The sequence below is a fragment of the Bos taurus genome, chromosome X, assembly GCF_002263795.3.
Source record: "Bos taurus isolate L1 Dominette 01449 registration number 42190680 breed Hereford chromosome X, ARS-UCD2.0, whole genome shotgun sequence".
Classification (NCBI taxonomy): Eukaryota; Metazoa; Chordata; class Mammalia; order Artiodactyla; family Bovidae; genus Bos; species Bos taurus.
In genome coordinates, this window is record NC_037357.1 from 111,405,356 (window position 1) to 111,419,000 (window position 13,645).

A 13,645-nucleotide genomic window follows, 5' to 3' on the forward strand; every position below is an offset into this window, starting at 1 on the left:
ATGCTGCAGAGGCAGAGGAGAGAAGAGGCTGTACAGGCACGTTACACTTTGCCTGGTAGGCTGGTATTTGGACTTTATATTGCAGTAAATATGTAGGCATCATTCTTGATCTCCTCATTCTGGGCTCCAGACCTTGATTCTTGCCTCCTGCATCTTTTTTACTGAAAAATTACCATTTTTCACTTTTTTTCAATCCTTTTTTACTTTTTCTCAATCCTTTTTTGTGTACTTCTTTCTCCCTCACTCTTGCCTCACTCTTGGATTTCTCCCATTTTTGCCATCTTTCAATTCTTGTCACTCTCCTCATGAGATGCTTTTACAGGATCATCAGGTCTTCCATGAGAATAGAATCATCTAGCCCATGAGTAGGCTAGATTGATTGTGTCCTGTTGGTAAGCCTGCTATTTTGCTTTAGTCTTTGTATTGCTTCCTTACAAAAATTATTTATCATCAAATAATAATGTCAAAAGATACTTTCTGAGCATGTTAAAACCTCTGAAGACAGTTGTGACTACATAGTGTAAGAATTAACATGAGAGGCAAACGTGTCCAGTTTATCTCTGAGTAAAGGACCAGAAATAATTTTTCAGACTCTGAGTTGAATTCTAGGGACTGACAAAGAGGAACAGTAGCAATGAGCTTAAGACAGAGTAAAGCAGAAGGTAAAAGAGGATGAAATTGCACCATAAATTTCCATCTGGCAGTTTCACAAGTCTCTAAAGTATCCATATCATTGCATGTTTTCTCTTGACCAGTGAGCAAACTGAGGCAACAATTAATCTGTCTCAAAATAAAACCTTAGCAGAACCACCAGTAAATCACAAGATTAGATTTTTGATATGTCCACTTATTCAGCAAAGGTTTGTTTTTCTCTCCTGTTTCCCTCAATCTTTACCTTTTTTCCCAGTCACTTTTTGTCTCTTCTGTTTTCCTGTTCTGCCTAGTTTGTGATATTTTGCCAGTTCTGTATCTCCTACGTAGCTTATCCAATTTGTCATTGTACAATTCCCTGTAACTGCTTCTTAGCTTCTTCTTTTTCTTCATCTGTCACATTTTATTTTCTGTTGATTTTGTTTTCATGCAGTTTTGGAAGGTTTTGCACATATGCTTTTTTAAATTTATGCAGTCTTTTCATATAAGATGTACTAGTTTCTTTGTCTCATCTTTTCCTTCTATAAAAACGTAGCTGTTCTTCCTTGCCTGTGATTCTTCTCTTCCCTCAATTTGACCAGACTTGGAGGATTGAGATATATGTATCACTTTCTATAATTTAGGAAATTTTCTCTATTCAAAAGGCATACAAGAAGTAAATAATAATGCTGTAACTCTAAAACATGCCCCTCCTGTGCCACTGCCTGCTCCACATATTTATTGCCTAACCTTTCTCTAATAATGTATCTGCTTTGTACACCTTTGTCCTCTTATACCCAGAGATTCTGCTGCAGCTGGTTTACTGTGAAATTCTGGGCTTTTATATTTTGAAAAACCTCCCTAGGGAAGTCCGATAAGGAGTCATTATTAAGAATGATGCTTTAATATTAGAATCAAAACACAATAAGCTTTCTAAGGGATGATGAGTAATCCAATCAATTTAATTACGATTTTTTTCTATCCCAAACTCAGACTAGATGTTAATTGCTAGAGAAATAGGTAAGGATGCCTAGGACAACAGAACATGAATGTGGTATCAGAGCTTAGAAATTTCAGCGGTAGTGAATAATTTAGCACTTAAAAAAATTAGAAGTTATAGAATGAAAATTAATTTGTTTTGCCCTAAGTGAATAAAGTTGATTGAGGTTTTCCATTTAATTGTGTAAATCAAGTCACGTCTTCAGGCAGAGCAGCTAACTGTGAAACAACATGTACAAGTTTTAACTTCCTGTTTGGGTCCATTATTTTGCCTTCTTAGGCTTTATTATTGAAAATTCTCCTCAGATTGATCATACACTGTAAATACTTCTCCTGATTACAAAATCTCTTCACACAAATGCAATAGACTATTTAATGAGCTCTCTTTCACAAAATAAAAAAAAAAAAAAAATTCTGAAAGCCCTGATTTGGGACTCTACATAAAATGAGATTTAGATCTAACAATTTTAAGTTATTGCTTCATTCTTAGCTACTCAGTTCTATCACCTATCTGGGAAATGAAAATAATAAAACCCATGTTGATTCTACAATTGGATTGTAAAAGTCACTGTAGCCATCAGCCATGAAGTGGAAGAACTGAGATCAAAAATACAAAGCAAGATGCCTGAGATAAAAATTGTGACGTTTCATTAATTTATAGCATTATAAACCAGCAGTAAGAATTCTTTGATTCGTTAACAAAGGTTCAGAAGGCATTTACTCTATCATCTTATTACTCAATGTGTTGTTCCCACACTAGTGATAGACGCTTGTTAGAAGCTGAAAATTTGGGGCCCTCCTTAGACCTACTGGATTAGAATCAACAGTTTAGCAAGATCTCTAGGAGATGTGCACATTGAAGTTTGAGATGCATTGCTATAGCACACATCTTACAGGTGTTCCATGCATTATTTAAAATTAATTTATTTATTTTAATTGGAGGCTAATTACATTACAATATTGTAGTGATTTTTGCCATACATTGACATGAATCAGCCATGGGTGTACATGTGTTCCCCATCCTGAACCCCCCTCCCACCTCCCTCCCCATCCCATCCCTCAGGGTCATCCCAGTGCACCAGCCCTGAGAACCCTGTCTCATGCATCGAACCTGGACTGGCAATCTATTTCACATTATACATGTTTCAATGCTATTCTCTCAATCATCCCACCCTTGCCTTCTCCCACAGAGTCCAAAAGTCTGTTCTTTACATCTGTGTCTCTTTTGCTGTCTCACATATAGGGTCATCATTACCATCTTCCTAAATTCCATATGCATACATTAATATACTGTATTGATGTTTTTCTTTCTGACTTACTTCACTCTGTATAATAGGCTCCAGTTTCATCCACCTCATTAGAACTGATTCAAATGCATTCTTTTTAATAGCTGTGTAATATTTCATTGTGTATATGTACCACAGCTTTCTTATCCATTCATCTGCTGATGGACATGTAGGTTGCTTCCATGTCCTATGTAAACAGTGCTGCAATGAATATTGGGATACATGTGTCTCTTTTACTTCTGGTTTCCTTGGTGTGTATGCCCAGCAGTAGGATTGCTGGGTCATATGGCAATTCTGTTTCCAGTTTTTTAAGGAATTTCCACACTGTTCTCCATAGTGGCTGTACTAGTTTGAATTTTTAAAAAGTATCTCTAACAGCTGTGGGTATTGGACACAATTGGAGGTACAAATTAGAGTCATCATCTTTCTCCTGTAACTGCCTCCCTGACTCTGGTGTTCTAGGCAAAGATTTCCCCATTTCAGTAGTCATTCATGATTGCTGGATCCAGCTAGTTCCCTAACCTTCTTAATTGTGCCTTAACAGTTCATGCTACTTCTCGCCTTTCTGTTCTACTGCATTGTCTAAACTCTAGGTTTAGCCCCAATACCCACCTTGCAGACTCCTGCCCTGGCTGTTTTACCAGCGTCCCTGCTTTAACATTAGCCTAAACTTTGCCCCAGAATCACCTCCGAACACAGCTCTAGCTCCCACACCCCTGTCCTTCAGTCATTTTCTGTTGCTCTCCACTGAATTGCAAAGTCTTTAATAAAAAGCAGAGTCCTCTCTGCCCAAGCCCACTATTAATCCAGGGCTACACCTCTCCATAGACTTCCACTCTCATACAGTGACATAGAGCCCAAGTGTGTACTTGAGATCAGATCACAGAAATTCCACACCATAGGCTAGCCTTCTGCTATCCTCTTGTGGCTCTGACCAAACATGTCCCTAAGGCCTACCCATTCTTTCAGTTCCAAATTACCCACCATGGTCTCTCCTTTTCATCCTTCCACTGAAGTCATTTCTCTTCTAATCTGTCATTTATAATTACTTATCTAATCTGTCTGATCGCCTTGCTTACTGTCTTACTGAATATAATATAGCAAATTATCCTTCACACTTATGTCTAATCTTCTCAGCTATATTTTTTACTGCCTAAAACCTAGAAACTTGTATGCACGTCTTGGAATCTCTAGGAGATCCAATGATAAGTATTAATACTAATGATACCATGATAATTATGAGCACTCCTCTTCATCCACTTTCTGCATTCATAGATTCATGCATTCATTCAACAGATACTTACTGAAATCTCTCATGAACCAGATGTGGTAGTAAGTGTCAGGAATAAGACCGAATAGGACACCATCTCTGACTTCAAGGAATTTATGGTATAATCTGAATATAGACACAATTTGTTATGAATGGGGCTACCTGTTACTAAGCAGTGACTGTCATATGCAACACTGATCTGAACAGATGTTCAGAGTGGAATATAAATAATGGAGCAAAATCAACTAGTTGCAAGGAAGTATCATGTGTTCGTTAGAGCACATCTCATGCTCACATAAGAGAGTATGATCAGGAAAGCTTATGAATAGTTCAGTGACTGTGCATAGTTTTATAATCATTGTGAGGTAATATGTTCCTAGAATAATTGCCTGTTCCCATTTTTGTGGATTTAATGAGTCTTTTAACTGCTGAAGACATACTATCCAAAATTCTAGTATTTAAAATAATAATACATGAAAGCAGTAGAAAACAAAAATCCAACAAGTTTATCCGTAATGAGAATCTAAAGGAGATTTGACCCAGTCTTAGAAAACAGGCATTGATTCATTCATTTGGCAGGCATGTGTTGGAGTTTGTATGTACTTGGTTTGGGGCAGGAGAATATAAGAATATTAAGTTAACTAGAATCATATGTTCAGGAAAGTGTTCTGAACACTGACTGTCTCATCTTTACATAAAGATTTGTGAGTCCTTTAGACTGAAATATGGCAGATATCTCAAGTTCTCATATTATTTCATTTTGTAAACATCAGATTTAGTTATGGGTTATTGTAATTGCCTTACAAATTCTATATTACCTTATTTTTTAAAAAATGCTAGAGTGCTATTTTTATTTCATAGCAAAAGGCATTTTTAATACATATTTTGTTGTAATAGTCTTTTTTAATAAAGCAATTTTTCTGAAACTCTTTAAATTTCATTCAGGATAAAAAGTAGAAGATGCTTAAGCTTGACACCATCAATGACTTATAAAAATGTTCCAGTGGCTATAGATTATTTTTAAATTTATCTCTGTACCTTAGGGATTTCTTGATAGGCTGTCCCTGAAAGCAATTAATTCTAATTTTTATGAGGTTTTATAATGCAAAATACATGGATGGAAACATTCTGAAATAAATTTCCTTCTTATATAGTCATGATTGTTTGTTTAAATATCTCTAGAGGTTTTTAAAAAAATACTCTGGCTAAACTGTGCTTGTTCTTTTTCACCTCTCACATAGACAGTCTCGAAGAAATCTAAATAGTTCCTTCATGTTTAAATTTTACAACACTTCATAGACTATTAAACATGGAACATCCTTGTGGGGACAAGAAATCGAATTTGCTCTTGAGAAGGTTTCCAACTAATTGATTTGTAGGACATTATAACATCCTCCAGCTGACAAGCTTTACAAATATAAAACCTGGAGCTGAACTGAGAGGGCGCTTTTTTCCTGACACATAAAAGGTGTCTTTCTGTCTTGTCTCCTTTGGATATGGGCATGTCAGTTTCATAGAGAAACTTTCACATGGAGCTTTTTTATTTCTTTCTCCCCCAGTAGAACTGCATGGGGTAGCACATTGTTTAATCTTTTCTCAAATAAAAGGACACGGGGCTTCATCTTTGTCTTTGCCTTTTTGGTATCTCACAGGAACTCCAGGATGGCATCGGGCAGCGGCAAACTGTTGTCAGAGTATTGAATGCAACTGGGGAAGAAATAATTCAGCAGTCCTCAAAAATAGATGCCAGTATTCTACAAGAAAAATTGGGAAGCCTGAATCTGCGGTGGCAGGAGGTCTGCAAACAGCTGGCCGAGAGAAAAAAGAGGTAGGGTAACAGATTAAAATAGGAATGCTAAAATTTTAGCGGAGCTGTTTAAGCTGCCCTTAAAAGAAAAATAAAAGATTTTGTGAAAGATTCGAACCAGGGTGAAAAGCACTAACATTAAGGATTCCATCAACACTTAATCGCAATAATGAACTTGCTCTTTCTTTTCCTTGAATAATATAATATGTAACTGTTGCTAGTTAAATAGGCAGTGCTTTTTGACTATTTTAAGCTTTGAAGTTTGTGTTAAAAATCACACATGATTGTTTAAATATGAATGTCTTCAGTATATTCCAATTTTCACAAGCTGCATCTCAGTTATTTTTTTTTTAAGGAAGATGAGAAAAGGATGTTATAAATGACTATTTTGTAGGAAAAGTTGCTATTTGGCTAGATTGTTTAACAGCTACAAATATGACTTACGATGCTGAAAAGCATGATAGTCATATTTACCTTTTAGCTCCACTACATTTCTTAGCACATTCTTGAAGAAGGACTTGGGCTGAAATGTTCAAATCTACAGGGGAAAACAAAACCTTAGAGATGTTATTGTTGAATTCAATCATCATTTAACTTTCCTTTGAAATGTATTGAAAGCACAAAAAGCCAAGTGTGTGCTGCTGCAGCTGGAAAACATACATATTTTTATAAACAGGGTTTTGTATTATGCTACCAGTTGTTGCTAATGTTTCCTATTTCATAAAGGAGGACTTGCCCTTTATTTACCAAATGAGACTATTGTCATGAACAGTGAAAACTCAGTTCTATTGCCAAGCTCTTTCTTCCTACCTATCATCTACATAATAGGTGGATTTTAATATTCAGAAATCTAGAATAACTCACTGATGAGCATCTTTGGTGAGGATGTATTAGAAAGGTTTTGGAATTGTGTCCATTGTCTTTGCCCACCTCTTCTGGCCACCTTTGCTCCTTTTGCATTATTCAGAAAGTGGATACAATTCATACTGCTGTAGAAAATGAACATATTAGTTGACCTACACACACACGTGCATGCACACACACACACATACACAGACAAATCTTACTAAAGTTAAATAATAGCATCATCTAAAAACATTTTCATTTTAAATTTTAGTTTAGAAAATACTGGAGTATCTATACATATGAGTGAGTGAGTATTGCTTGCTCAGTTATGTCAAACTCTTTGCCACCCCATAGATTGTAACCCACTAGGCTCTTCTGTCCATGGGATTATCCAGGCAAGAATACTAGAGTGAGTTGCCATTTCCTTTTCTAGGGAATATATACATAGACATAGACATAAAATAAAGACCCATGCTTTGTAGTTATATTTCTTCCTTGGGAAAGTCATACACTTTTTTTTTTTCCCCAAATTGAAATCTTTCTATTAAATACACAAATATTCCATTATTTAAACAGCTGATATATTTACACTATTGGCAGGTTTAAACCTGTATAACATCATTTCTGCACTAGACCCAATCTAGTCTAAAATAAGACATTAAGAAATGGGAAAATTAAGGAAAATTGAATAACATGCTATAAAAATATATCTTCATAAAATGGATTAAATTGACTGGAGGATTATTTTTTCATTATTGTATATAAAATGTTGTTTCTCAGTTTGAAGTATCTTACTCATATAATATTTGAATAAAGCCTTTTAAAAATATTTTCTGTAACTTCTTACCTGAGTTTTCAAATTTTTATTATTGGTCATTGACTTCCAAATGCAAATTAGAACTTACAAATGTTGATAGGATAATATACCTGTTTCACTAAATAAGTCTAAAATTTAAGGTCCTTCTAAGCTTATAAGAAATTGATGTACACTGACTGTGTTGTGAAATATTACACACATTGTAGGTTAATTACAACTAGTAGGGATTTGGCTGTAATTGGGTAGGAAAAAATTCTCCCATTTAAACGTTCTGACCTACATTAAACATTGTACTTTTGTTCCTTAAAAAGTTAAGATCAGCTTCCTTGAGGTTTTATTTTTCCTCTAAACTCAGCTTTTAAAGTTGTCTACTTCATGCTACATTTTAAAAATAGATGTTAGCATATTTAAATTTCCACTGAGATCAGTTTTGTGGCAAACTCAGGATTTTTGTATCATTTAAATTTTATGAAATATAAAAGAGTAATAAAATGTAAGTGCCATTTCTACAAATACACTTACAGCTATTGCTAAGCACCTAGTACAAATAAAGTAAAACTAAATAAAATAATATTTTATAAAGAACATGTTAACATAACAATCATGGGAGGACTTGTAATCATGAAACTATTATTAATCAGTGGTGTGCTTTCAGTGTAACCCAAGCAGAAGTTACAAAGAAATAGATTATTGCACAGGTGAAAAATAAGATGACTGTTCCAGTTGACAACAGTATTCTTAGTTTACAGGCGGGATTTAAATACAGCTATTGAAATGTCTAATGTTTCTTAGCCCGTGTACACCCATGAAAGAAAGTGTATAATTTAAGTGATTAAAGTCTACAAAAACTATGTGAAGCTTTATAGCTACATAACTTTAGACATTTCTCTTTGAAAATGTAAGATATCAGAAATATGAGAAGAAAATTCTCAGAAATTTCAAATAGCAGCAGACATCCATTAAAGTTAGTCTGTGGTGGAAGTAAATGAAGTATAAAATATAGCCAATTAGCTGTTCAATTTAATATAGAAAATTCACTGTTGCCTCGATTATGTAGTAGAGGAACTGAATAACATCTACAGTTTTAAGGCTGATAATAATGAGTTTAATGATGACTTAGCCATCAAAATGGTCTTTGTAAATGAAGAAGATATAAACAAAAACCTATTGACCATAAAGGGAAGTCATAGGTTAAAACAAAGCAATCCTGTGTATGAAGACTCTTAAGCCTTGGTTCACTGATAGAAGTCAAGGGGTGCCATGAACTTGAATGGGAGGAAATACCTCTTTGTTTTCACTAACTTCTTAACTGAAGTTGAATATCCCCTTGCATTTGAATATAGACAATAAACCAGAGCAATGCTAGCAGTATCTGAAATCACAGATGTTTCCATATCTCATTAGAATTGTCACATGTATCTCAAAATATGGTTCATGCTTATCACTACTTCAAAACCATAGTAGGTATTAAATCTACCACAGTATCTTATTAATGTGTTAATAATAAGCAAACAGGCATTACTGTGTCACAAATGTGTTTCTAATAGTCTTAAAACTGTACTTCAATATAATTGACTTCCTTTGGAGTCCTGTGTATTTTATATTATGAATTTGAAAACATTATTCTGGAAGTCCCAGATTTCACCAGATTGCCAAAAAAGTTCATAGCACTGAAAAAAAAAAAAAAAAAGACCCCACTATTTCTAATCAGTTGTTCATTTATCTGCCCAGACCTCATTATCATATAATATAGTTTTACTCCTTTTGATGGTATAGTCGCTGTCCTCAAACATTCCTTTATCCTGGAATATTCCAGGAGATATACCAGTCAAGGGAATGTGGGTAGGCAGGCCTTCAAGCAATGGATTGCTGACACCATAAAAAATTGTATTTTACTTAGAATAATGTTAATTGATAAAAAAATTGAATGAAAGAGGGAAGCAATGTAGTGGGAGGCAGAATCCCTAAATTAAGGAATCTCTGAATCATTGCCCATAGCAATAAAAAATGGTCTGTCCTTTTTTCTTTTGACAAGTATGATATTACTTCCTCCATTTCACAGACAGGACAATTATTGTACTAACATATATTGAGGAATAACAATTTTAATTTAAATGTTACTTAATTAAAAATGGGGCTTGAAATTTTTCTTTTTGAATATCATTTATAGTGAAAAATTTTAAGCATGTAGAAAAGTTGAAGTAAAGTAGCAAAATGAATGCCCATATACCCTCCTCTCTTCCTCCTATATTTCTAGATTCAGCAATTAACATTTCACCATATATGTTCTTTCTCTCTGTTTGTCTCTATCTCCCCCATATCTGCCTTCCTGTAATACAGGAAATAATATGCAGACACAAATTTTTGTTGTCTTTACATTTGCATATAAATTATAAACACTCCTATACTTAACCACTGAATATTTCAGCATGCATCTCCTTGGAATAACGACTTGCCACATATAACCATGCTTGTTTACCATGCTTGAGAAAATTTAAAATAACACTAAATTATTATTTAGTGTCCTGTCCATGCATCTTTTTGAATTAGAGTTTTCTCCAGATATATGCCCCAGAGTGGGATTGCAGGATCATATGGCAAATCTATGTTTAGGTTTTTTAAGGACCCTCCATACCTCATTGTGGACTTCCCTGGTGGCTCAGACGGTAAAGCATCTGTCTACGATGCAGGAGACCTGGGTTCGATCCCTGGGTTGGGAAGATCCCCTGGAGAAGGAAATGGCAATCCACTCAAGTACTATTGCCTGGAAAATCCCATGGACAGAGGAGCCTGGTAGGCTACAGTCCTGGGGTCGCAAAGAGTCAAACACGACTGAGGGATTTCACTTTTACCTTTCACTTTCATACCTCATTGTAGTTCTGATTTGCATTTCTCTAATAATTAGTGATGCTGTGTATCTTTTCGTGTGCCTCTTGGCCATCTGTATGTCTTCTTTGGAGAAATGTCTATTTAGGTCTGCTGCCTATTTTTTTTATTGTTGTCATTGTTGTTATCTTTTTCTTTTTTTAATTGAGCTGCACAAATTATTTGTATATTTTGGAGATTGATCAGTCACATTGTTTGCAAATGTATCCTCCCATTCTATGGGTTGTCTTTTTGTGTTATGATTGCCTTTGCTATGCAAAAACTTTTAAGTTTAATTAGGTCCCATTTGTTTATTTTTGTTTTCATTTTTGTTCTTCTAGGAGGTTGGTCCAAAAAGATATTGCTGGGATTTACGTCAAAGAGTTTTCTGCTCATGTTTTTCTCTAGAAGTTTTATAGTATCCAGTCTTATATTTAGGTTTTTAATCCATTTTGAGTTTATTTTTGTATATGGTGTAAAAGAATATTCTAATTGCTTTATTTTTTAATATGTAGCTGTCCAGTTTTCCCAGCACCACTTGTTGAAGAGAATGTCTTTGCCTCATTTTATAATAGCTTAATTGACCATATGTGTGTGGATTAATTTCTGGGCTTTCTATCATGTTCCATTAGTCTACATGTCTGTTTTTGTGTCAATACCATACTGTTTTGATAACTATAGGTTTCTAGTATAGTCTGAAGTCAGGGAGCCTGATTCCTCCAGCTCCTTTTTTTCCCCCCTCAAGATTGCTTTAGTTATTCAAGGTCTCTTGTGTCTCCATGCTGCTGCTAAGTCGCTTCAGTCATGTCCGACTCTGTGCAACCCCATAGACGGAAGCCCACCAGGCTCCCCTGTCCCTGGGATTCTCCAGGCAAGAACACTGGAGTGGGTTGTGTCTCCATACAAATATTAAAAATTGTTGTTCAAGTTTTATGAAAAATTCCACTGATAATTTGATAGGGATTGCATTGAATCTGTATATTGTTTTGAGTAGAATGGTTATTTTAACAGTATTGATTCTTCCTGTCTAAGAACACACAGTCTATATTGCCATCTATTTTCATTGTCTTAGTTTCTTTTGTCAGAGTCTTTTAGTTTTTAGAGTACAGGTCTTTTGCCTCCTTATATAGGTATTCCTAGATATTTTATTCTTTCTATACAATGGTAAATTGGATTGTTTCCTTAATTTCCTTTCTAACATTTTATTGTTAGTTTATAGAAATGCAATAGATTTCTGTATATTAATTTTGTATTCAGCAACTACCAAATTCATTGATGAGCTCTAGAAGTTTTCTAGTACTTCTATAGGATTTTCTTTGTATAGCAATGTGTCATCTGCAAACAGAGTTTTGCCACTTATTTTCCAATTTGAATTGAATTTACCTTCTATTTTCTATATTTCTTATAAACTGGAAGTTGAGTTTAGGTGAAACTTAAAAAGATACAAGTCAAATGTTTTTGTCAAGAGTACTTCATATAGGATGCTATGTAATTTGTAGCACATCAGGACATGTGTAATATGAAGTATTTCCCACTCCATCTGCTGCTAAGTCTGATCACTTGGTTAAGGTGGCAACCATTAGATATTGAATTAGACAGTAATATATTTTTATTTGAAATTACTAAATCATCTAATGGCTTTCCTACCCATTGATGTAATCCATGGATTCCCAAATCCAGTTGTTACAATGGGGATACAAAATTATTATTTTCCTAATTCTGACTTGATTCTGCAAACTGGTTTCTTCTATTAAAAAAATAAAACATTTCCTTTTTTTCTCTCTTTGTTCACAATATGGATTTATGGATTCTTATTTATTCAATATGCTGTAATGAATTAGTTATCATTCCTGTTGATGCTCACCTTGACCAAATTTAACCAGTGGGAGTTCATTCAAGCTTTCTCCTTAAATGTCCCAGGCTCACCTTGTATTTTCCCTGCCCAGGGTATGGTATCAACAATTCTCCAAGGGTCTCTGATAGGCTGGAGAATGTTACATAGAAACCAAGACCTGGGCAGTAACGCCTTCTCAAAGGAATTCTGGTGCCTTTATGGCAAGCAGTACCAGGTGAAAAATTGTTTTCATGTTACTTTTGCAAGGATGCAGATATCTCTATCAACAGAATACATCAAAATCCAAAGAAAGGCTAAGCATATTAAAAATCCCTTACTGTGTTAGATTCGTGTAAAAGCAGTAAGTTCTTACTCATTTCAGTGTCTTTACTGCTGAATTTTTGAACAAAAGTTTACCTGTATATAATCTATGCTAGTTTGCCAAGGAAATTAATGGCATAAATGAGCTGATGGGAGACATTTCTGAATGTACTTAAGGGAAGAAATTGTTTTTTAAAGACCTTAGCTCATTGTTTGCATGCAAATGGATGCTATTAATTAGAAATGAGCCTTATCTAATTCATTAAAGTAGGCCTAGTAGGACCTCTTCTTGCAAACCTCCATTGGCAATTCATATTACTCCATTCACCCTTTTTTAAAACAACTGTTTTAAGTCTTCCTTAATTTTGGCTTCTCCCTAATTCAGATGCCCCTAACAAAATAGTCTTCATATAACACTTCATTTTCTACAAAATGAAAACCAAAATTTTACTAAAATTCACAAGTCTCTTCACAGGGTATGCCATATTTTAAATGTAGTCCATGTAGGCATGTAAACCAGTGCTAAAATGCTTCTCACACATTCACCCTTGGTCCCCAGGATTTCTCCACCCTCGACTCTAGTCTATTTGCTCTATCCTTTAACTTCCTGGTTTCCTATCATCAGTTTTAATTCTGACTCTTCATCCAGCCCAGAGTCAGTGCTCACAAGCTGAATCTAGCTTAGAATGTAAGTGGTGTGTTTACATAGGCACTGTCACAAAATAATTGCCAATGGTTAAAAATTCAGGCTTCATATCTTAAAAAAAAAGAATATCTCTTTTTGAAAACTTATATCTAACTACTATGTATTCATTCTCACATTCTCTCAAGGCACAATCAGCTGCAACTAAGTGACAGATGTTTCAGACTTTTGCTGCTCATAGTGTAGTCTCTGGACCAGAACATAGACATCACCTGGGAGTTGCTAAGAAATGCAGAATCTAATAAATCACAGTCAGCATTTTAACAA

At 34.8% G+C, this 13,645-nt stretch overlaps 1 protein-coding gene across 10 annotated transcripts in view; it reads left to right on the top strand.

Annotated features, from left to right (window-relative positions):
- Positions 1-13,645, top strand: part of DMD (dystrophin) — a 2,236,915-nt gene that overhangs the window by 1,337,509 nt on the left and 885,761 nt on the right. For all 10 annotated transcript variants that reach the window (XM_024988361.2, XM_024988358.2, XM_024988360.2 and 7 more), the window contains one exon: positions 5,838-6,013. In XM_024988361.2, coding sequence (XP_024844129.1) covers positions 5,838-6,013 — 176 coding nt within the window. The remainder of the gene's footprint in view (positions 1-5,837; positions 6,014-13,645) is intronic.